The sequence below is a fragment of the Cyclopterus lumpus genome, chromosome 16, assembly GCF_009769545.1.
Source record: "Cyclopterus lumpus isolate fCycLum1 chromosome 16, fCycLum1.pri, whole genome shotgun sequence".
Lineage (NCBI taxonomy): Eukaryota > Metazoa > Chordata > Actinopteri > Perciformes > Cyclopteridae > Cyclopterus > Cyclopterus lumpus.
The window spans coordinates 11,271,533-11,293,640 of record NC_046981.1 but is presented as its reverse complement, the minus strand read 5'-3'; the positions used below and the strand labels follow the sequence as shown (position 1 = coordinate 11,293,640).

Below are 22,108 nucleotides of genomic sequence, written 5' to 3'. Positions count from 1 at the left end.
ACCAGAAGTGGCGGTGAGAAACTAAAACCGACAGAAGGAAAAATAGCTTCAGCAGAATAAGGAAAAGTTCAAATCAAACAGAATCGAAAAAGAAAGACAAAAACAGAAAGCGACAGACAGAAATGAGACGAAGAGACAGGAGGAGGAGGACAGATAGAGAACTGAGATGCTAATTATAAACTTTGGTCACAACCCCCTGAGAAAGTCTTCAGAGGAGAATCAAGATGTGGTCAGGGGGAGGAGAGATCCAGTTTCACTCATCTTACTTACTCTCCTCCTTAACCTCTGCGACATGTTTTGCCACACCTGCTCTGCTCTGCATGCTTCACACATGCCTTTCAATAGACAGTACGTTCCCTCTTTACAAAAATGACTGACAGAGCTCTCATAAAGATTTTATTTTGGAGTTCACATGCAGCAGGTAAAGTATTTAAAAAACTAAAATCATTTCAAATATGTTAACAAGACACACCAACAACAAATCTCATGAAGGGATGAGTAACATTATCGCATTATTAACATTAACGCATTATTATGTGTCTTCTTGGTCTCTGAGGAAGTGAACAGGAGGAAACAGACGAGTGTACTTCTATCAGACTGAACAACGATGTGATGAATTTGTTTTTGGGGGGGCTTGTGGGGACTCGAGAGCCCTTGTACACCTCACACCGTGAGATGCACCTCTTCGTAGTTGTTTCCAGGGAATATCAGTATGTCCCCATAAGGCTCGTCCTGCTCCACGCGCACCTGCCTGGCCGACAAAGTCTCTGCAGACAAGACACAAACACAGAGTTTAAAACATCCACTCAGTGAAAATAGAAACAAATGATTTGACAAAAAGATCAATGGAGGAAAAATTAGGCTATTGGCACGTGAACAAAATTATGTCGGACTTTTACCCACACTAAAAGTGTTGAATCCAATTATTTTTCTATGAAATACTGTTCATGAATGACCCCAGTGTGTTATTGGTCCCTCAGTTCCTCCACCTCATGATTAAAGCTTCCACTCGTGACACCATTTTGTATTTTTAAGGATCTCCAACAGAACAACTGATTACAGAGTTTCCTCCACTGACAACGCTGTGACAAAAACACCATTTCAACAGAACTGAAACTGATTCCTTACCCAGAAGCCTCTGAAAGGTGTTGCTGACGGCTCTGCGGTCGACGTCTGGCGGCAGAAGAGACTGAAACACCACCGCTGCCGCTTCATGCTCGGGAAAACCCGGCAGCAGCCTTGAAAACACAAGAAAACACAAGCACGCGGTCGCGTTCGGATCTCCAAACTCATCAGATGCGAAGACTGGGAAAAAACAAACGTCTCAACTCAGAGCTTTTACAGGTCAGTCACGGTATTGCGTTCCCTGTCATTACCATGGAAACTCTGGTGCAGCCATCCCCAGCAGCTCGTCCACCACCTCTGGGATGTCCTGCAGTGCAGAAACAGACCTGGAGAAGGTGGACCTGCCAACACACACCTGCGCATAAGCACGTCTGCACTCACACTCTTCACATATTGTTTTTTTTTTTTGAGGTTTATGTTTTTTTTTATGCTACCTACCCTTCTTTCTCTGATTCATACATGGGGGAGATCTCTCGAGTCACCTCCTTTTGGTCGGAGTGCTCCAGCAGCAGTGAGCCAGGCTCTGGACAAACACACACACATTTGAGGTCATTGCATTGGCTCGTATCTGTTCCCTGGAGGCTTGCCCTGACCCTTAACCATAAGTGATACATGCCTAACCCCGACCTCTGACCTCAGCTTCACCTCAGGGAAGACATAAAACCACTGAATGCAACTACAGTGGAAGCAACTTCACCCCCAGATAAACAAGAACTATCTGTCCCCGGTCAACTGGTTTGGGGTCAGTCTCCACCACACAGTCTCATGGTGTACCTGACACATCAAACAACTCTGGTTCTGCCACAGCTCTGGGGACCTGCATTCACACACAGACACGCACACACACACACAATCAGTCAATTAATTTTGTGACATTTCCCATCTTCTCCCAGCACAAAAATAGCAAAAGAATAAACGTCCCTCCACACCTCCTCTCTTTCCACTGCCTCAGCCACCTCGCCCTCTCTTTCCTTTTCAGAATCAGTGGACTCGAGCCCTCTCTCCCCAACCCGCAGGTCCGAGCCCGAGACAGGCACTGTGGTCGCAGCCCGTCTCCATAGAAACAGCACTTCTTCAGGCAAGACTGCAGGAGAATTTCTTTCAATTTATAAAACATAATTTAGAGTGCAACACAGGAAGAAGGCTGTTGTTCAGTGGTTATGGGAAGGAATCACACGTGTAAAGGTGTTACTCACGAGTGCAGGGATTGTTGAGGAGCTCCGCAGCAGAGAGCAGCCTGCGGCAAGGCGACGGTGGGTAAGGTGCTGGTCTGGTCCCAGTCAGAGGGTCAGCGATCTGCTGCTGCAGCACCTCCTGGTCGATCTGCGTCTGCGAGTCAAAGAAGATCAGCTGCCTCTTCCTCCTCGTCTTCACCTTTGGAGAAGGCTCGTCCTGAGCATGGGAGGGGTGTGGGAGGTAAGTTTACCAGAAGTAAGTTCACCAGAACTAAATAAAAATAAATAAAAACCTTTGGGTTTACACTCCCTCAGCTTGACATTTGCTTTGTTACTTTTACCCAACTCTTTTATTCATTGGAAAAAACACCTCCAATAGACCTTTAACCACTGGACCACAATATATTGGATAACACTGTAATAATTTTAAGTGCAGGCTTGCTGGACTTTATTGATAATGTATTAACATTTATAACTGCAGACTGAACAGGTTATTAACCTGGAAGTCCCGGCCATTTATCAATCTGAATCTGATCTTAAACACATCGGTGTGCTTGCACCTCTGACTGTCGGGTTGGTCCTTTACGTCCCTCTGCTGCAGATGGCGGGGACGGGACAACGGGCCAAGAGACGGGGGTGAGCTGGTCTGACGGGGGTCCAGGCTTCTCCACGGACAGGTCTGGCTCTTCCTGAGGCAACAGCATGGCGTCCTCACTAGAATACGTGGTGAGCTGTGATCTGACACATGTAGAAACACCGTCAGTGTGCGCTTGTGTGGATCTGCGTGTGCTTGTGCTGATGTCTCTACGTGCATCTGGATCCTTTACTCAATAGGGGATCCTAGGAGCTCTGTTGTTCTCCCTTTCTCCTGGACTCTTTCCATCTCCCTCTCTTCTAAATCCTCTGTTCCAAAAGATTAAAGACAGACAGAAACGTGACAACGTTATTTACACCCTTGTCTATTGAGGGAAAGGAGCTCCTAGTTTTACCACACACCTTCTGGAAAGTGATCCGTTTGGGCCAGGAGCAAGTCAATAGTATCTGGATGCTGTTCGATGAGCTCCTCGCCCTCAAACTAGCATTAAGGAGAAAGGAGGAGAAGGGATGAATGCAAGTGAAGACCGCCAGGACACACAAATGTGCACGTGAGCTTCTCCTGACAGTCGTACCTCTGCAACAGGGATCGTGACAGGCTGCGTCTCTCTCAGAGTAATGCGGTCTGGAGATGCAGTTATGCCTGGGGTAAAACATGGGTGACTTTAATGAAAACAATCCCATTGTTTCAACAAACCAGTAGGAGAGAACACAACTAATCAAGCTGCAATTAGAGTTCTCTAATTAGTTCTCTTCTGCAGAGTGAAATGCAGCTACGGGACACTTTTCATCCTCCTCGGCCAATTAGGAGGATGTTGTTGAAGGCCGTCTGCTCTGCCTTGACCTGATCTCTCTGGATTTCTGACTGGATTTGCACAATCTGAGCTCTGTCTATTCCTGTGACCTGTAGGTATTCCTGTGCATATTGCTGCATGCAATCCGACATATTGCACACTTCTGGACATGTTTTCGCATGTCGTTCTGGAAATCTGCACAGCTGACATTTAATTAATGCTGATAATCAAAGCATCAGGACAGGCCTTGTGTATTTCCTTTCAATAGCATTTCAAGCAAGCATGATGTAATCCTTCCTTCTGGACATTAAAAGATCCTTTCTTAATGGGCTGCCGATGTTAAGTGATTGGGGACAAAGAACAATCCTACGCTAGAGCAAAAATATTTCCAGGTATTTATCGGAATTTGGTGGACTGCCCGTTTAAATGTGCTGAATTTGTTAAAGTCTTTCTATTATTCTTGTATTCCTGTATTGTGTTATCAGTTAAAAAGTTAACCTTGATTAAAGGGAAACTGTGCTGATTTCATCTGCACACATTGCGGTGACACAGGTCTGGTTCAAATTCTACCATATGCCAATTTATTCCGTTTTCTGGACCTGCAATGCCCCAATGCCCTGAAGAGATCATTATGTCCATGTCATCGCAGCACATCAAGTCATCCTACCGCTCTCTAGTGCAGCAGCGGTTGGAGTTGGACTCGTTTCAGGAGATCTTTCTCTCAGATACATCTGACCCATCTGAAAGACAGAAGAGTACACATATTTTACCAGTACAAATATTTACTTTCAGTTACAAGTGTTGGCTACGTGTTAAATCTCCTTCATCATCTGGTATTTGGGTACCTGTAACAGTGTATTTGGACTGGGTATGGGCTCCTGCATGTACATCACTCCGAATAAAGGGTCAGGTGCTCCTTCTGCCTCCTCCAGGAGAGACAGGGCGTCAAGAAAGTCCACAGCTTGTCTGAGAGTCGACAGGAGGCCCAGCGGAAAGAAACAGGAGTCACTTTGTGTTTATACTGTAAGTGGAAACAATCCATGAAATGTTGAGCACTTGTTCTCACCTGCTGTGCCCATCAACATCAATTTTCTGGGATGTTTTCCGTTTCACCAGCTGGCCCACAACGGTCTGAAGATCCTCTGCAAGGACACAAGTCTTCCATTAGTGTGTTTTCACCCCTATTGTTAACAATCCGGATTTCCAGCCTATGTCGTCTGATGCTGGTCTCAGACAGTGCTGCACAATTACATTAATAGAATGGAGGACTTATTTGCAGATAAAGCATTATATGCTGCAGGGCACATCAATAATTTCCAACGGCGAAAGATCTGAAAAAAGATGTCCTGTTGAAATTCTCATCTTTCGAACAACTGGAAAGATGTCCGTCAGTCTATTGTATAAGGCTATGAGTCCTGCACTTTACAACGAGCTGCCTGTCACGGTTGATGAAGAAGAGAGGAAAGACATCTGGAGACATGCCAAATCCATTTCAGTCTGCCAATTGGATGCATGTATCATCCAACTGTAGACATCCATTAAGCTCTACTCCTTCACCAAAGACAAGACAGTTGTACCCTTTTTTCATCACGTCATAAGCTGCAACACAGCATGTGATAAAATGTGATAATTTAGAAAACATAATAAGTCTGGAACTGGAGTTGGACCCAGTGTCCCTCATCCGCTAACATGTAACATTAAAAAACAATTAAATCTGTTAAAGACTGGAAGAGTGCATTTGTATGTAGTAGCATTAGAAAACCTTTCATTTAAACAGACTTCCTGAACGACTTCCTGTCATCATGCTGCAGGCATCGTCTTGATTGTTCTGATTGCACATTATCATTGTAACTCTGGTGAATCTGTGTTTAGTTTGTTTCTTTCTAATAATTAGTCTTTTCTACTTTTTCTTTGCATCGTCTACTTGTGAAAATGTTTTAAAAAAAGAACTAATAAATATGTTGTGAAAAAAGAACCAGCGCACATCTCTTTCCTCCAGTCTGTTGACAACTTCTTACCCAGGAAAATAGCACACTGTCGGTGGAAGACGAGGACGACGCCATACTGGAGTTGGGATGAGAGGTAGAGGGAGAAGCGAGGTCGTGGCAGGTCAGGTCGAGGCGGTGGGACCTGCTCCAGCAAGTAGTTCATGATGTCATCACTGTATGGACATTAGCTTTATGTAATTGGATTCACAGTTCAGACTATTCTAAATACGTGACTATGACTGCAATCACTTCTTACCAGGTTCTGTTGACGTTGACTTTTAGGAAATCCCGGCGAGGAACTCGGATTCCTTTTGTAGCAACCAGCCTGAAATGGACACGGAGACATTTCATGTTTAATCTACTGTACGAGAACTTGTAAGAACGGTAATTGAGGTTGGGACAAGTCTCTGATGTAAACCCTAGACCACACCCACACACACACACACACACACACACACACACACACACACGAACGCACACACACACACACACACACACACGCACACACGCACGAACGCACACACACACACACACACACACACGTTGTTTACAGCACTCCTTTGCTCAGCAATCTAAACAAAATAGTTAGAAAGATCAAACAGCTTGTTATAATTTACAGCATTTGATAAGAGCACTGAAAGAGGCAATTGAAGATGCCCCACATCAAAGCTGAAGTTTTATTAGATTTTTAAAAGTATATTTTGTCATTGTATTGATATTGCTGAATTTGAATCCGTACTTGCTAATACATCAGTGCTCTCTCTAAAATAGTTTTTCATGCAAAGGTTCCCCATTGTACAGCATTACTAAATTAATGTTAACTGTTTTAAGGAAATAATTTGATGGCATCTTTTTCATGACATCAGTAAAATAATGCCTTATATACTTAATTCCTGAATAATCAAAATCCTCTGTACTTAATTATTGTAATGTAAAAAATACGAAGACATTAAGAAATAAAGAGTGTTCTCATTTCAGCAGTAATTGCAACTCCAAGCTGACATGCATTTTCTTTTTCTCATGTGACCTATGACCCTGACCTCATCTTCAAAGCTGCTGCCTTAAGGGACTTCAAAGCCACAGACTTGTTGTTTTGGTTGTAGTCTGTTGCAGGTGTTTGTTTTCTTTGCCACCGGTGCACCTGCACTCTGGGCTTTTTTTTCATACTGTATATGCAAGTGTGTATCCTCAAATAGTATTTGTATTGTATATGATGGAAAATCAAGGTTTTAAAATTGTATATTTTGAAATACACCCAAAAAAAAGTGCGTTGGTTGTATACCTGGGTAATGTTTTATTTCGGAAAAAAATCTCGAGCTTTTTAACAGATCTAAGAAAAAAAAGCATTTAAATCCTCCTTTACATTCATTATTAAGATGTCCGTCTACTTAATTGGGATTTACTTAACGAGATTAAATGAAGATTGGGGCATCAATTTCAATTTTAGTGACCTGGATTTCATATGTAAAGTATTTGAGGGACGATGGACACAATTCCGTTGATTTTCAAAAGGTTTTACTGCTAAATGTATTTATATTTTTACTATAAACCAACTTCCAGTTAACATAACCGCAGCGTGAAAGTCTCTAAAACATGATAATAAATTACAAATACAGTTAAAAAGATTCCCCATTAATAACGGGCTTATAATACACGTAATACCCGGTAACGAACTCCGACCACGTCCGAAACGTGCCCATTTTAACTTCACTAGTTAATATATTATTATTATTATTTTACTCACCAGATTGTAGAGAAACATCCTGTATGTCGCTGCAAAACTGTGGGGTAGTAAAACATTTTAGAAAATCTTGGGAAAGATCGCCAAGATATAGCGGATAAAATGCAGCTATGAATCTACTCCAGAGCGGTTTTCAGTGGCGAGGTTTATTGTTATTTGAGACAAGCTGATTGGTCAGTCACCGTGAGCCAATTAAAATAAAGAGAATACAAGAAAAGTATGTATTCAACTGTATGATAACCACATTAGGACAGAATATGTGTTACCAGATGCTTTAGTTACATAAAATGAAATGCTTGCGCAGCATTAGCGATATTCATATTTTTTTTTATAAATGATGTGGTAAGAATTACATATATATATATAATTAAAATCATACATTTGTGAACATACCTCTTCACTACATTTGCTCTTCAATTGTGATTTTTCCCTCTTACAATCGTTCCCATAATAATTAAACAGATTCACCTTGAGATTGTATCATTTATCTTTTTTCTTTGTATGGACTACTTGTTTTCCACAAAAGAACAAGCTGTGGGAGCTTTGACTCCTTGAAGGAAACAGCATTTTATTCAAATGTAAAGAAAAACATCATGGATAAAATGAGACAAAACAGGAAACACGGTCATATAAAATAAAGGCAACATAACAACTGTAATAAAAGACAATGCTCAACTTAAAAATAAACAGCCGGGTGCTAAAAGGGATCCTTTAAGGGTCCTACAGATACAGTGAAGGCAGTGAAGTCAGTGATGGCTGCAGATCACAGCAGTCTTCCTCTGCACTCCGTGGACCCGCAGCAGCAGAGCAGCACCTTCCCCTCCACGCTGCCCACCTCGTAGTTGTAGTCCCAGGTCAGCTCTGTGCCGGCACGGATCCGCCTGCACGAGGAACCAAGCAGGCAAGTAAGTGGGTGCAGGATAAGAGCTCATCAATACGTTATGTAGCAAATGTAGTGCATTGATTACTGCATAAATTATTGCCTTCTCCTGGACCAGTAGGTGGCGTTAATACGGTATAAACACCCCATAAAGCCTCCTTAGACAAGAACGCATAGGGATGGGCGATAATTCAATATGACAAGTCATGAAATGATATTTCGGGGAAATATCATGATACACAATTGTGTTGTCTAAACTGATAAGAGGCTCATTCTAATTTCTCAGAAAATCTGATATTATGAGGGAATATCATTTGAAGACATCACTCTACATTACCACTTAGTTTGTGCAACTGGAATCCAACTCGCAACCTTTAAGCTCCATTTCCCCATATGTGCATGTTGACATAGTCACTGTGTAGTCGGAAACATTTATCTATTTTTCTCTATAATTTCAATTCACATTTTTATAATTTAAAAACAACTTTTTTTTTAATAAAAGGAGAAAATACTTAGTACTTTTTATTCGTCAAGTATTTAATTACTGTACAAAAATAGGCATTACCGTGTAGTTATCTGATATGGACTATTTGTTTATTTAATTACCAGAGGACATACTATACCGCAACATATATTGTTATCGAGATATGAAATGACCAACATCAGGATTTAAGATTTCATCCAGAATTTGTTTCAAAACTCACTTGCTGGCAAAGAACGCCACCCAGGGAAACCTCAAGTCGTGTGTGTCCACAAACACATTCTGGACGAAGAGGTTCGGACTACAGCTGTGCTGCAATGCAAAGAGCAGATAGATATGACCAAATAGAATATATATACACATCGGACCATAAGCAATGGGCACAAATTGAGATCTTTCAGATTACACACTTACATTGAGGTAACGTCCAAGGTTTCCTTCCAACTTGGCATCAATGATGTAGCAGGACTCTTCACCGTCAAAGAACAGGCGGGTGTTTTTGGGAGCGTAATCCCCACCTCCTCCGGTCTGACCCTGCTGTCCTGTTTTTCCGGCCTGGCCTCCTGGCCCTCCCCCGCCTCCAGGTGTACCCGTTTTCACCATCATCCCGTGGCCGCTCTTGAGAGCGATGCCACGCGTTGATTTCACTGCTACCTGCTTCTTAGTCACACCTGAACCAGAACAGGAGCAACAGGAGTGAGCAAGACAGGACAGAAGTGACAACGGTCAAAACCATGGAGACATTATCAGTGCTGTGTAGATTCAAGTATCTCCTAATTTCTCCCTTTTCTCCTCCTCACCCAGGGTAACTTTTTCTCTCTCCTTGTTGTCATCAGATCCAGAGCTGATGGTCTGAACCTCATCGCTGTCAGAGAGAGTCATCACGTCCTGCTTCTTCCCCGGTTCGGACTTCACTTGACTGCAAGAAACACAAAATTAATCTAAAAAGCAATCCAACTTTTGATGAGTTTAATGATGTGTTGAATTATTGTTCAAATTATGTTTAATACTATGTTTTTTCCAAGCATAATCGTTTAAGTGCAACGCACCTCTTGCCGTCTCCAGATTCCTGCGATGGAAAACAGAAAATCAAGGGTTATCGACCGTTGTGCGAGACAATCATGATGATAAGAACCACCTTTTACAATCAATCCTCTTACAAAAGATAACATATCTAGGATGAGAGTTCTAATGAGCAGAAATGGAAGAATGTTGTTTATATTTTTGTGTGGGATACTCCAATTATCTTAAAAAGGCTTCGCACACAGAGCTTAAATCCGTGACACATTATTCCTACTTTATCTTCTTGTTACTCACCTTCTTCAGCCCCTGGCTGGTGAGCCAGGAAGCCACTTTGCTTTTGCCCGTCTCTTCTGGCATGGACGGCGGCTTATCGTCATCAGTTCCTCTGGCTGACGCGCTCAATCCATCTTTACTGTCTTGACTCCCTGGGGCAGGAAGGAGAGGTGCGTTAGATTCACTACATCAATGCACAGGAAACAATGCAGATATTCCCCAAAATATGAGGGGTGTACAATGTCACGGTATAACCTTTAAATTAACTACATTTGGCACATTTGCTAATTTAGTCTCAAAACATGTTTAATTTCAAATGATAAGAAATGAAAAAAGCATAACAATAAAACTGAATTTTAAAAAAGGTTCAAATGTTTTAATTTAGCAAAATTGTTGTTATTATTGTATTTAACGTTTAATCACTGCTGCTCAGCTGGAAACAGCTCGCCTGGCTCTGAAAAAAAAATATATTAGCTCCTCTAAAGATCCCTAATTAATATGTTATATACATTTTTTTTAATCTGTACAACAAAATTGTAGTTTTACAGTAATTATGTACCAGACTATTTCACCAGCTCACCTTCCTTGTTGCCCTTGACCTGACCACGTGTGGTGTAACTCCTCCACACAGAGCTGGAGCTGAAATAGTTGTCCTTCACAAACGTGTCATCGGAACTGTCACTTTCCTCTTCGCTCTTTGAATCCTTGTCGTCGTCTTCGTTGCTGTCCCCTGATGAGCTTGGGTTTTGGGCTGTACAAAATACATAAATAAATAAAACACGTGAGAAGGAGGATAAAATAACAGCTGGGGTCGAGAGAAAAAAAACAAAAACACAGCAACAATTTTAAACCGATCCCTTTGGGACCAGCTTGTTCTCTCACCTTTGGACTTGGACTCACACTTTTTGGGCTGTCTCCCAATAGGGTGAGCTGATACTAAAGCAGATGGTTGGATTTTTATTCTCGACACGTCCACGCCGCTGCCCTCGCTGTCCGAACAGTGAGCCTCGCTCTCGTAGCCCTCTTTGAAGTTCTCCACACTCTCTATGTGGTCCAGATTGGCGAAATACTCGTCGCCCATCTCTAGACCTTCTCTGTCGGCAAAGTCGTCGGTCAAGATTTTACCTGGTAAAGTGGAAGAGAAAGGGAGAGAGGAAAAAGTCCTTTTGAAATCAAGTCATGCTGTTGTATTGCAATGAATAAACGGATAAAGCTGTCTGCATGCGTTTCTGTTTTCCATGATGCATCCATCTGTATCTTCTTAGAAGTCTGTTCCTTTCCTCACCAGCATAGATGCAGACAAAAGAGCCCTTGGCCACGTCATCCAGACAGCGGATGCCCCAGCCTTTGTTCTGGGTCTTGAAGAGCTGGAGGCGCACCTGCAGGCCATGTTGCACCAACCGGTTGGTGCACATCTGACTACAGCATTTGCACCGCTTGTTACACTCGTAGATCCTGAGAGAGAGTGCAGGAAAGAAAAACAAAATAGGACCAAGGGAAGGAGAGATGATGGCCAATAGGATTAGATAACCAAAATAGCAATTATATTCAAAAGTTATTATCTCTCAGCAGAGTGCGAGTACAATGTCTGACCCTGTTGGGAGGCACTCCTCTAATCGTTTGTGCGAAAAACCAGCATTTGGATTGATCTGTGCCCCTGGTGTACAACCTGTAGCCTGAAGGGTCAGCTGGTGGCAAGAGCACTTGGACCTGTAACAAATACGCAATGACGGGTTTAGAATATTAAAAGTGGGAGAAATTCTGAAAAACAATGTGTCAACAATTTCACTAACTTGTCGCGACAGCCGTCTGTGCAGTCGCATCCAACCAGGAAGTCTGGACTGGTGTTGATGTATACTCCATCTTCAGGAATACGCTCTTTACCTTGAAGAGAGGAAGAAATAACTTATTCCACAGTGATCTTTCAAGGGAGGTCGGGGCAGCAAAACAGCTGCATGGAAAGGTAATTATTTCTGATTTATTTTTGCACAAAAGACCTACAGGTGAAGCTAGAAGATAGTCTACAACAATAGCTAAAAGCAAGATCAACAAAAAACACTTTTTTTTTTTTTAAACATAAAAAAGGGGGATAGAAGAGCAACTAGGGGGTCAAATAGAAATCGAATCTAAAAAAAAAAAAATCCTGCTGTGACTAATTTCTTTGTCGGATGTCGAGATTTAATCATATGTACAAACTGCATGTATCAATGCACCCACTAGAGAACAAACTAATGCTAGGATTAGACTAAATATCAGCCCAATAATGGCTCAACTTGCATATTTTGTCTGTGTCATCGTGGAGGACAACTGACGCAGCATTGCATGAGAGAAACTAACAACTTCTATGACCGCAAGGAGCAGACTGTAATCATGAATTTGGCCAAAAGCACCTCCTTTAATGAAAGACGAGCAAGCTTTGAAAGCTTGAGGTGATACATTAAGTCTGCAATGTCTCTCGGCCAAATCACAGCGAGAATATAAAAAAGTGCTCCGCTGAATGAGCATTGCACTCCTATAACACAAAAGCTTAAATTTAATGCAGCGGGTGATTTCTTTTTAAAATCGACACATTCTTCATCGTCAAAACATGGCATCTACATTGCTATTTAAATCGGCGAAAGTTCAGCCTGAAATCCGGATGAGTTGTGCGAGTAGCACTGATGTAGCCTCGAGCCGCTAAACTGGTGTTCTGACTCAACTGACGCCGACACAAGTGATACCTTTGAGGCAATTTATCAGACTTGGCATTGTTACGCGATATCAAAACGGCGTCGTCTGAATCTTCCTTTGTTAACATCTCAATGGGATTCTTACTGTAAGCTACTTTAGGAGGCGGGGTGGAATCAATCTCGTTGACGCAGGAGAGCGGGATGTCCTCTTTTCCACTCGTGATGTCGGGAATGTAATAGAACGGCCTCTGCGGCTGAAATGGACGGTCCACGAGCACATAGGGGTCGAGACAGAACATCTCTAAGAATATAAAGTCACAGCGTGTCTGGAAGAGGTAGTGCTGGATCTCTGCCATGTTGCGCAGGCAAAGACCACACGGAGCCTTGTAGATCACGTGGAAGGACATCTGAGGGGTGGACATGCAGAAGACAAGAGATTCTGTTTAACTGCAAGGATGTTAAAGGAAAACTGTATATTTGAAGTTAAGGGAGAAAGAAACTCTAGCTCAGGGTTAAGCCTCATATTTGCACTACATTACTGTAATCTTCCTTCATATGTACCTTGCGGTTGACTTTTCGTCTTCCTGTCATGCGTCTGAAATCGTACAGTAACGGTGTGAGGAGGGGGTTCTTTCCTCGGTGCATGTCTGACTTTGCAGGTCGGACACGATTCAGACACGCTAGCTGACAAGTGTGTGCAAGGTAGAAGATGCGGTCCGTCGGGGCACGGTATGAGGGCTGATGTGGGACGGTGGCCATCGTGTGGGCCACAGGAGGGGTTGCGACAGCCAGAGTGGGCAGTCTTTGATACGACTGTGTGAAAGCAGGTGAAGCAGTACTTTGGACACTCAGAATTCTTGCACTATGGATTGACGAAAAACCACAGAAGAGAAAAAGACAGGTTAACATTAAATATCTAAGATGAGATCACTTTCAAAAGTACTTTATATTTGTTCTATGTCACAACAGGGATTGACTCGCTTCGAGCCAAAATGGCTGTTTGAGGAACTGCAGTTTTTGGCACTTTCACATAGGCTTCAGTTCTCAGCACTGGAGGTTGATGCTTAGCAGCAACATATGATACCAAAGTATAAGGTGGACTCACCTAGTGAGGTCACTGGGACTGGGAGAAAGAGACTGCATCATGATTTTCGAGGCATGAGTGCCTCCCACCCCTGGGACAAAGGCAGAAGTACTCTTCTTTGCCATCTGATGTTTATTGCTTGAAGACAGCAAGGAGAGAAATGACAGTCAGTCAATATCAAGTCTCCACTTCCTTTCAATCCGTCTGGGTTTAAAGCTCCACTTATCCATATTGTTTTTAATTTACAAAGCAACCAACCGTTGGAGGTGAAGCTAAATACAAACTTTTAAAACAAAGCAACTGTTTGCTAACAAGTATGTATAAAGTGATGTCAATTTAGTTTTTCAAACTTTTTTGTGTGGCAAAACACATCAATCAATCCAGCTTTGAGGAGGTGCTGAAAAATAAATGTGCACAAAAAGAAAAGCAGTATTTTATGATGCTGCCATATAACTTAATAAAAAAAGACAGAGGTTCCCGTTAGGTTACTTTATGGGTTGGGCGAAGGTAAATTATAACGGTATAACGTTAAATTATAATGTGTTCACATATAATCTCGTTAAATGTCGAATAATAGATATTAGGGAGAGCATTATGAACTGTTTGCAATACCTCTAAGCAGCGTATACATAATTAACTACTCATGACAAGATTTGTATTAATCAATAAAAAAATTAAAGTTTTATTTTCTTATCATTTTTGTATAATTTGTTGTGGTGTTTGGGGATCACTGTTGTAGACAAGTTGCTGTAATCAATCTGTATTTGCCAGTATGGATCATCAATGATCGGCAAAACGTGTGATCGGGATCTCTAAAAACTACCGTATATTTGCTCACTTTTTTCTTGTGATGATCCGATCCGTTTTATGATCCTTTGCGTCACTACCAATTCACTTTGAGAGAACTGTCCTCGGGTAATTTTGTTACATCTGCTGCCTTTACTAGTGTTATTGTGATAGTTCTATTAGCATCACTTACTCAACACGTGGAGGCTGTGAAGGCTGAATCATCTGTTGGATCTGCTGGATTTGATGGATCTGCTGGATTTGATGGATCTGCTGGATCTGTTGGGGCTGTTGGAGCTGTTGGGGCTGTTGGGGCTGTTGGGGCTGTTGGGGCTGTTGGGGCTGTTGGGGCTGTTGGATCTGTTGGATCAGTTGGGGCTGTTGGATCTGTTGCATCTGTTGCATCTGTTGCATCTGTTGGATTTGATGGATCTGTTGGGGCTGTTGGATTTGATGGATCTGTTGGGGCTGTTGGAGCTGTTGGGGCTGTTGGATCTGTTGGATTTGAAGGATCTGTGGGGTCTGTAGGGGCGGAGGACGCTGCAGAGGACGCTGTAGTTGTGGTGTCTGTGATGGCTGGCTGGGTGAGCCTTGCTGCGTTTTGGCAGGAGAGGCTCCAACATGCCCATCACTGGTGTATTGAACTACTGGACCTTTACTCCTCAACGCCCCTGGAGATCAAAATGGACAATAAGAGATAAAGTCAAAATTAAATGACTTAAATCAAACAGGGTGAGTGTGGTAAAGCATTGTATTACCAAAGGCCTTTAAAACAATAATTAATTTATTATTTCTTCAAATCTTCTTCATTTAAAAACACAAAACCACAGTGGTTAAAATTAGGCTTTTTGGCGAGATGGCAAGAAGGTTAATGTTACCCATGTTAGGTCGTGTCCTCTGCTGGCCAGCCAGCTTCTTCTCCTGGGTGTTGGCAGTGGTCATCTTCAGGTTGAACATTGGCTCCAACCTGGTAGAGCCTCTATAAATCCACTCACTCCTCTTGTCATCCTGATCAACACAAAAAACAACAAGAGGTTTGCTCTCAATTCTGACAGCTGACTGACACTGTGAATGTTTTTTTACATACCAAAAAGAGGATCTTGACCAAGCTTCCATCCACCTCTTCCACCTTGCTCTTCCACCAGGTTCCCTCCCACTCTGTCTTGATGATCTGTCCAACCTTGAGGAGCACCATAGGCCTGCTGGGATATGCAGTGATGTACTCCTCAATGAAGTCGCGACACGATGCATCCTCGATGTCCTCCCAGGTACGCTTTACTGTGAAAACAAGAACAATCTCAAATTAAGGCAGCATTTAGCCAACTCATTTTATAGCTGAGTAATAGGATGAATTTACTGGGTTTTACAGATTACAAGAAAAAAGAACATGGAGAAATAGGCACTTACATGGTCTGCAAACTGGGTGGAGGTCAGGTAGTGTCACATATGAAGCATAGCCATCATCAAAGAAGATCAAAAACCTGAAACACACAACAAAATATATTAACTAGTCTGAATTAATCACTTGTTACATATACATCAGTACCTGCTAATTCTGTATGTTTAATATAAAGTGTCTATTATAAAGGTTTGAACCACTAATGAGCACTGAAACTGTAAAAGGTCACACTGACATATCGGTCTCAATTCAAATTTAAGGGACCAAAAATGAATGACGGCCAATAGAGTTGAAACATTTGATTTTGTAACTCATTGATATCGGGCACACAAATACAGTATTGGTAGAACTGACATCAACCAGTAAGTACATCCCACCCTTAGTTTACCCATGCTTTAGCTTTGTCTGCCCACCTCATGCGGTTCTTGTTGTTGGGCATCTCTGCTACGATTCCAGCATAGAGCCACACCAGGTTGCCGTCCTTGTACTTGGCGACAACACGAGCCCCGACATACAGGATCTCCAGGGTGGGGTTATACTCAAAAGCCACATGATTTCCAGACAGCAGACTCTTTCCTTTATCAAACTTAACTTTATACTTGAATATACTGTTCCCTGAGTATAGAGAGAGGGTGTGTTGCATTAAATACAGCACATCAGGAAAATTCAAGCATAGAATATACACAATAAATCATATTAAAATAATATATACATAAAATGTTTTTAGTAACACACCGACAGGGCTGATGGCAACGAGGGCACCTCTGTGCCAGGTCTTGGTGCGTTTCTTTCCCAAAATCATCATCCCGACTTTAAGCTCATCTTCTGTCACGTTTGGGTTCGGCTGGGTCATGGACTGAGACTGGACCTGGGATACAAACACGGCCGGCACTGAAGCATGACTACCTGGAGGGTAGGACAAGCCACACATACCGTTAGCATCACATATACTTCCTTGACAGGTATGATGCGTTACCGGAGGAAATATATGTTTGCTCACCTGACTGTGATGGAGGCTTTGATGGCGATCGAAGCAATGGAGCACCTGTTGATGGCTTGCTGACCATTTGGACTAACTTCTGCACCTGCTGGGATGTTTTCTGTAGTGCTGTGGAGGCCTCATTTAACTGGTAAATAAACAACATATACATCATCATCTGCATACACGGAGCAGTGATATGGCTCCATAGATTATTACATCAAGATGGTACTTTTTCATATAGTAGCTAAATGTGTATGCTCTTCTCTGTTCTACTTTGTTGTCCTTGTTATTTTTTGTTTATTTGTCTATTTCTGTGCTTGTACGTTGAGAGCAAGAGTCAAATTCCTTGTATGCGTATGCATACATGGCCAAAATATCCATTGCTTCCCTTGTAAGCTTTTCCTCAAGTTTGTCTCACAAAGCAGACGTTAATTTAGCTGGAAAACAGCACTACGGGTCCTGAGTGTGAAATCAGACTGCGTACGGCCCCACATGCATAACATCACTGCCAGATACAGATCTGGAAGCAGGCTACTGGGTTCAAACGGGACATTTATATGCTTGTAATTTATAACTGTTAACATGCAACTTTTTTCTCCATAGGAATACGATTAACATCAACATCTTTCTGTACCGTTTCATAATTGCTTGTAGTTTGAAACATTGTCATTGTTATATTACATTTAGTATGTGCATTGAGACAATTTTACAATACGGTACATGTATATATATATATCGTGGAATAAAATGTATACATATATTTTGTTTATATTCATTTTTAAAACTACCATTTGTTCGATAGTACTGACTTGTATTTTCTTGCAGCATACAATATCTAAGGATATCACAGGTTTTGACAAAATTAGGGCACATTGTTCAATTAACAAGATGGATGCTACAAATGAAGGGGACAGAGAGACTAGAGGTGTGGCAACATGTTGGTATTTAAGATAACTGATATTAAAAAACTAAATCATGTTAATAATACACATTTGATGATAGTGTAAATTCTCAAGCGCCTATTAAATTGCGCTTTTGTAAAGTTATGGTTACAGACTCTCTCGCTACACTCGTATTTTGTGTGTAATTAATTTGCCAAAATAGAGACAACACACAATAAACTAAACAAAGTTAAAAGATTAATCCTGACTGGTTGTTTTTCAAATGTTGTATAGATATCGCAATAATATCGTAAATTATTTGGACACGATAATCATGTAGTAAATTCGGTATTGTGACAGCTCTAAAGGATTGATGGCTCAGAGACGCACCATTTATCAATCTACAGTGTTTGTTAGAAATAAGTGTTTTCAAACACTTAAGATTTAAAATAGAGTAGCCGAAAAGGGTTTTAAGTGAAAAACAACAACAATGTTTCAACTCATCTTAACGCTCAGACAGCCCACATCAAACATTTAGCATTGAGCTCAGTGTCATTAAGATCATTTCCATTGTTCTCACCGCTGGATCTTTGCCAGGAGTGCCAGTCTTCTTTGGAGGAACCACTGAAACATTATAAAGAAATGAAGATACTTAACAACCCGATTGTTTTTTTTGTTGTAGTGGCAATGAAATTGTAACTGAAAGGAGCAGGACTTACGACAACCAACAGCAATAACATCATCGTCATCATCGTCGTCTATCTCGATGACCTCAGAGGACAGGAAGTCTCCTACGCCCCCCTCCTCCTCTGAGCTGCTCTCTTGGTAAACAAGACCGTTCTTATAGTAAGTTGCCTTCACGAGCTTCTCACACTCTAATATGGACCTGAGGAACAGTCGGGATAAAAAACGTGCGCCTGTAAGACAAAACTACGGATGCTCTGATGCTGTCCAGAGGATCAGTTTCACCACAGGCGTGTATCGGCCAGGACGCGGGGGATCCCATTAAATACAGTTTCATTAATGTATACAATTCTGTTTCCACTACATTCATTCAGTAACAGACTGAACTTTCAACTCGCACACTCACCTATATATATATATATATATATATATGTATTTTTTTAATTTATTTTTTAATACAGTCGATAAGAAAAAATACAAAAAGGTATGATATTTGCGAAAGGTGCACATTCACAAAGATGTAGGACCGTTACGCACATCGTTCAAATGCAAGCAACCAATAAGATATATGAAAATAGTAAAAATATAAACAACAGAAGAGATGTAGAAATACTGTATATGAGTTAGGGCAGCACAATTATGTCCACAATTATGATTACTTTCATCAATATTGAGATCAGGATTATTTAGAAATATAGAATATAGATATATTGACAGAAATATAATTTCAATAAAAAGAGTACAGTTTTACTTCTGTGTTGTGCTGCATTCCTGTTAATGTACAGATCTTCAAAATAAAACGGGTCCTCACATAGAGCATCTCCAAGAAGCCGAAGCCGACAGCTTATAACTAACAGCGTTAACAGTGCAAACCACAGCAGAAGTTTTCAGTGTATACCGGAGGGGGACCTGAAGGGTAGGTGCTACTCATGCTGCTCATTCTCTGCATACGTAGATATTACACCAATATATCTTTTTAGAGAAAATTGTTATTTGATATTAATGTTCAAAATATTAAATGTAGCTCTTTTAAAACAGGGTTGTCTAAACCTTTTTTATTGTGGTCCATATAAAGAAAGGAGTCACAGCCAAATACTAGTTACTAGTTACACATCAAGAAAACCGGTTTCTAGACCAGACAACCTAATGTGCAATAGAAAATTAATTTTCTATAAAAATAACTACGTAACACTACTACACATTTGACATTAGAGTTGTTTACAGGCGTTAGTATAATACAGCATAATATAGGTATATTTTGGGTAGAAATATTGTATCGATTTATATTTATCTTTTATTATACAAACTAATAATATTGCAAATCGGGATTAACCTTTTGTCATAACTGGTTGTATAAGTCACGGACCATCCTTAAATGTGCAAAGGTAACACTACAGAGAACATAAATAAGCTTTTTTTATTTTATTTTTTTCAAATCTGTGTTTGACCGACTTTAACACATGACTGTAAATAAATAAACAGACTTTAGGAAAAGCCTCATGTCGTACTTACTTGTTGGTATCGTTGAGAAGACCTCCTGTCCTCGCCTCCTCTTCTTCTTTCTGTTCCACCCATTCCTTAAGCTCTGTCAGTTGAGCCTTTTTCTTCTGCACCATCTCACTCTTCTCCACTGCATCATCAATCCACTTCTTCAGCTCATCCAGAGAAATGCCCAGCTCTTCCTCCATGTTAGAGTCCCAGCCCTCCACTTCCATTCTTGGGAGGGGAAAAAAACAGAATAACGAAATGTAAACATAATTTTAAATACCTACACATTAGACTTCTACTTCTCACTTATTAATTAGTAACTAAATTCATTTATTTTATAACCTTGTGTCGTAATACTTTTTGTTCACATTTAAAAAGTGTGATCCGATACAAAACCCTGAAAGACAAGTCCTTGTTTTAGACACCAGTATGATTATCTCGCAGACCTTTTCATCCACATTACTATCATAATGAGGACTCATAATGTTGTTGTAAACCCTGCATGTAATGTCTGCAAACACTCGTGAACACTGCTTCGTGAGATCTGTCAGCGTATTCAAATCCACGAATAAACGTTAGTGCATCCATGATTTCTGACGTGTCGAGATGCAGCACCCCGTCGTCTGCATCGGTACATTTAAAGCATCAACGCAGACTCAGATCGTCTACCGAGTTGGGTTGTGATTAAAAACCTCGCACACTGGACGAGGTCACACATGTGTAACGTTACAAACCTGCTTCAGCCTGACTTCCATACCTTAGCTTTGTTTCCCCATAGACAACCAAAACCATGTAGAGTTGGCACTAATTAGGCAGCGATAAAGTCATCTTAAAGTAGCTGCAATTGTCTGACTAGGACAATTGCCTGCTGACGTCACTGGTCAGCACAACACGGGGAAGTGTTGAAAAACCTTAATACCGTTAATTTAAATCAAGACAACATCCGATTTAAGGTCGGCAGACACCGTGGCTGTTAATTTAAATCACAATAACTTCACTGACACTTTAATGAGACACGTTTCGTCAAACAAAACAGCTAAAAAGACATAACACTGAAGCTTGTTACAAGAGACAGTGGGCTAGCTCGTTAGCTTAGCATTAGCATGGAGAAAGTCTGATATCTTGACAAACTGGCGCCGGTGAAATAAAACAGCAGCATGGTGTCCTCTGGAGCTGTTCTCCGAAACACACCAGGCGGTGACTTTAATTCAGAGACAGCACTAAAACCTCACCTATCGGTGATGTCCATCCTGCCTGCTTGCATATATGAGCTTAGCTAGCTAGTGCTACCAGCTAGCCACAATAAGGAGCGCGTGCATTGTTCCCGGGGTAACCGAGGAGGGCGGAGGGATAGCGCGCTGTTTGGTTCAGTGAAAGACGAAAGCCTCGCCCACACGGGTTGTCCAGGTATATAAAAACGCGCACCTGAGCCACATGACGCTTGCTGCGCACATTATTAAGGAAAGAGAAATGTCTCCTCATGTCAGGATCATTTATCCAACAGATCAAGACGACATAAATACACTCACTGCCCTCTTATTAATGTTATCTTTGTTCCAGCTCGTATTAAATGCATCAGGAGAAATTAAGATTATTTATTGATTGCCCTTTTTAAACACACTTTGTATATTCTGAGGAATAGGCTTAAATAATGACGATATGTGTCATAAAACAAGATTCCAGGCTACTGTGAGAGTATTGTTCAACTATATTGTAGAAAATACACTCAAATTAGATATTTTATTTTTTTATTTAACCTTTATTTAGCCAGGCGAAACAGATTAAGAACAAATTCTTATTTTCAATTGATATGGCCATGAGTTAATTAACTAAGAATTTATCTGTGCTCATTATGGAGTTTCTTAATGATACCAAGATGGATTAGCATTTATTCATTCATTGTAGGAACATTAGGTGTCATGTTGGGGCGTTTAATGTTTAATATATGAATATAAAAGTGTCTCTTTTTAAAGAAAATTTACAAAACGTTGTAAGTAGAAAATCCACATCTAATCTTAAGGAAGGAAAAAGGTGCGTTTTGGGCAGTTCTCTTACTCTTAC

The 22,108-nt window shown here is 41.1% G+C and overlaps 2 protein-coding genes across 5 annotated transcripts; both read right to left on the bottom strand.

Annotated features, from left to right (window-relative positions):
- Nucleotides 1-415: 415 nt before the first annotated feature.
- On the bottom strand, nucleotides 416-7,577 carry LOC117745236 (meiotic recombination protein REC8 homolog). 3 transcript variants are annotated; one of them, XM_034553423.1, is made up of 17 exons: nucleotides 7,421-7,577; nucleotides 5,933-6,001; nucleotides 5,707-5,849; nucleotides 4,755-4,830; nucleotides 4,534-4,654; nucleotides 4,356-4,428; nucleotides 3,470-3,537; nucleotides 3,297-3,375; nucleotides 3,128-3,203; nucleotides 2,861-3,038; nucleotides 2,322-2,517; nucleotides 2,055-2,209; nucleotides 1,900-1,942; nucleotides 1,564-1,648; nucleotides 1,377-1,466; nucleotides 1,129-1,238; nucleotides 416-767 (listed from the first exon to the last, which is right to left on the bottom strand). In XM_034553423.1, the coding sequence occupies exons 1-17, from the start codon at nucleotides 7,474-7,476 to the stop codon at nucleotides 664-666; spliced, it is 1,722 nt and encodes a 573-aa protein (XP_034409314.1). In that variant the 5' UTR covers nucleotides 7,477-7,577; the 3' UTR covers nucleotides 416-663. The 3 variants fall into 3 exon arrangements, with proteins under 3 accessions (XP_034409314.1, XP_034409316.1, XP_034409315.1); XM_034553425.1 differs by lacking the exons at nucleotides 416-767; nucleotides 1,129-1,238 and having other exon boundaries at nucleotides 2,055-2,223; XM_034553424.1 differs by lacking the exons at nucleotides 416-767; nucleotides 1,129-1,238; nucleotides 1,377-1,466; nucleotides 1,564-1,648 and having other exon boundaries at nucleotides 1,733-1,942; nucleotides 2,055-2,223.
- Nucleotides 7,578-7,886: 309 nt separating this feature from the next.
- On the bottom strand, nucleotides 7,887-21,401 carry setdb1b (SET domain bifurcated histone lysine methyltransferase 1b). 2 transcript variants are annotated; one of them, XM_034553392.1, is made up of 25 exons: nucleotides 21,280-21,401; nucleotides 20,072-20,275; nucleotides 18,595-18,761; nucleotides 18,456-18,499; nucleotides 17,013-17,139; nucleotides 16,748-16,918; nucleotides 16,426-16,627; nucleotides 16,021-16,094; nucleotides 15,701-15,891; nucleotides 15,492-15,621; nucleotides 14,807-15,284; nucleotides 13,849-13,965; nucleotides 13,305-13,605; nucleotides 12,889-13,150; nucleotides 11,868-11,958; nucleotides 11,668-11,784; nucleotides 11,360-11,529; nucleotides 10,957-11,199; nucleotides 10,655-10,825; nucleotides 10,096-10,226; nucleotides 9,828-9,847; nucleotides 9,579-9,697; nucleotides 9,193-9,449; nucleotides 9,002-9,090; nucleotides 7,887-8,298 (listed from the first exon to the last, which is right to left on the bottom strand). In XM_034553392.1, exons 1-25 carry the CDS (start codon nucleotides 21,309-21,311, stop codon nucleotides 8,181-8,183), a joined length of 4,026 nt encoding a protein of 1,341 aa, XP_034409283.1. In that variant the 5' UTR covers nucleotides 21,312-21,401; the 3' UTR covers nucleotides 7,887-8,180. The 2 variants fall into 2 exon arrangements, with proteins under 2 accessions (XP_034409283.1, XP_034409284.1); XM_034553393.1 differs by having other exon boundaries at nucleotides 18,595-18,696.
- Between the last annotated feature and the right edge of the window lie 707 nt (nucleotides 21,402-22,108).

Excerpts from the sequence above, each read along its gene's own strand:
- setdb1b (XM_034553392.1), bottom strand. The coding sequence starts at position 21,311 with ATGCAAGCAGGCAGGATGGACATCACCGATAG. Across the intron at positions 20,276-21,279 it reads AGGATGGACATCACCGATAG|AATGGAAGTGGAGGGCTGGG; the intron begins GTGAGGTTTTAG and ends TCCCCTCCCAAG. Across the intron at positions 15,285-15,491 it reads GAGGACACGACCTAACATGG|GGGCGTTGAGGAGTAAAGGT; the intron begins GTAACATTAACC and ends TTTGATCTCCAG.
- LOC117745236 (XM_034553423.1), bottom strand. The coding sequence starts at position 7,476 with ATGTTTTACTACCCCACAGTTTTGCAGCGACATACAGGATGTTTCTCT. Across the intron at positions 4,429-4,533 it reads GTCCAAATACACTGTTACAG|ATGGGTCAGATGTATCTGAG; the intron begins GTACCCAAATAC and ends TCTGTCTTTCAG. Across the intron at positions 1,943-2,054 it reads AGGCAGTGGAAAGAGAGGAG|GTCCCCAGAGCTGTGGCAGA; the intron begins GTGTGGAGGGAC and ends GTGTGAATGCAG.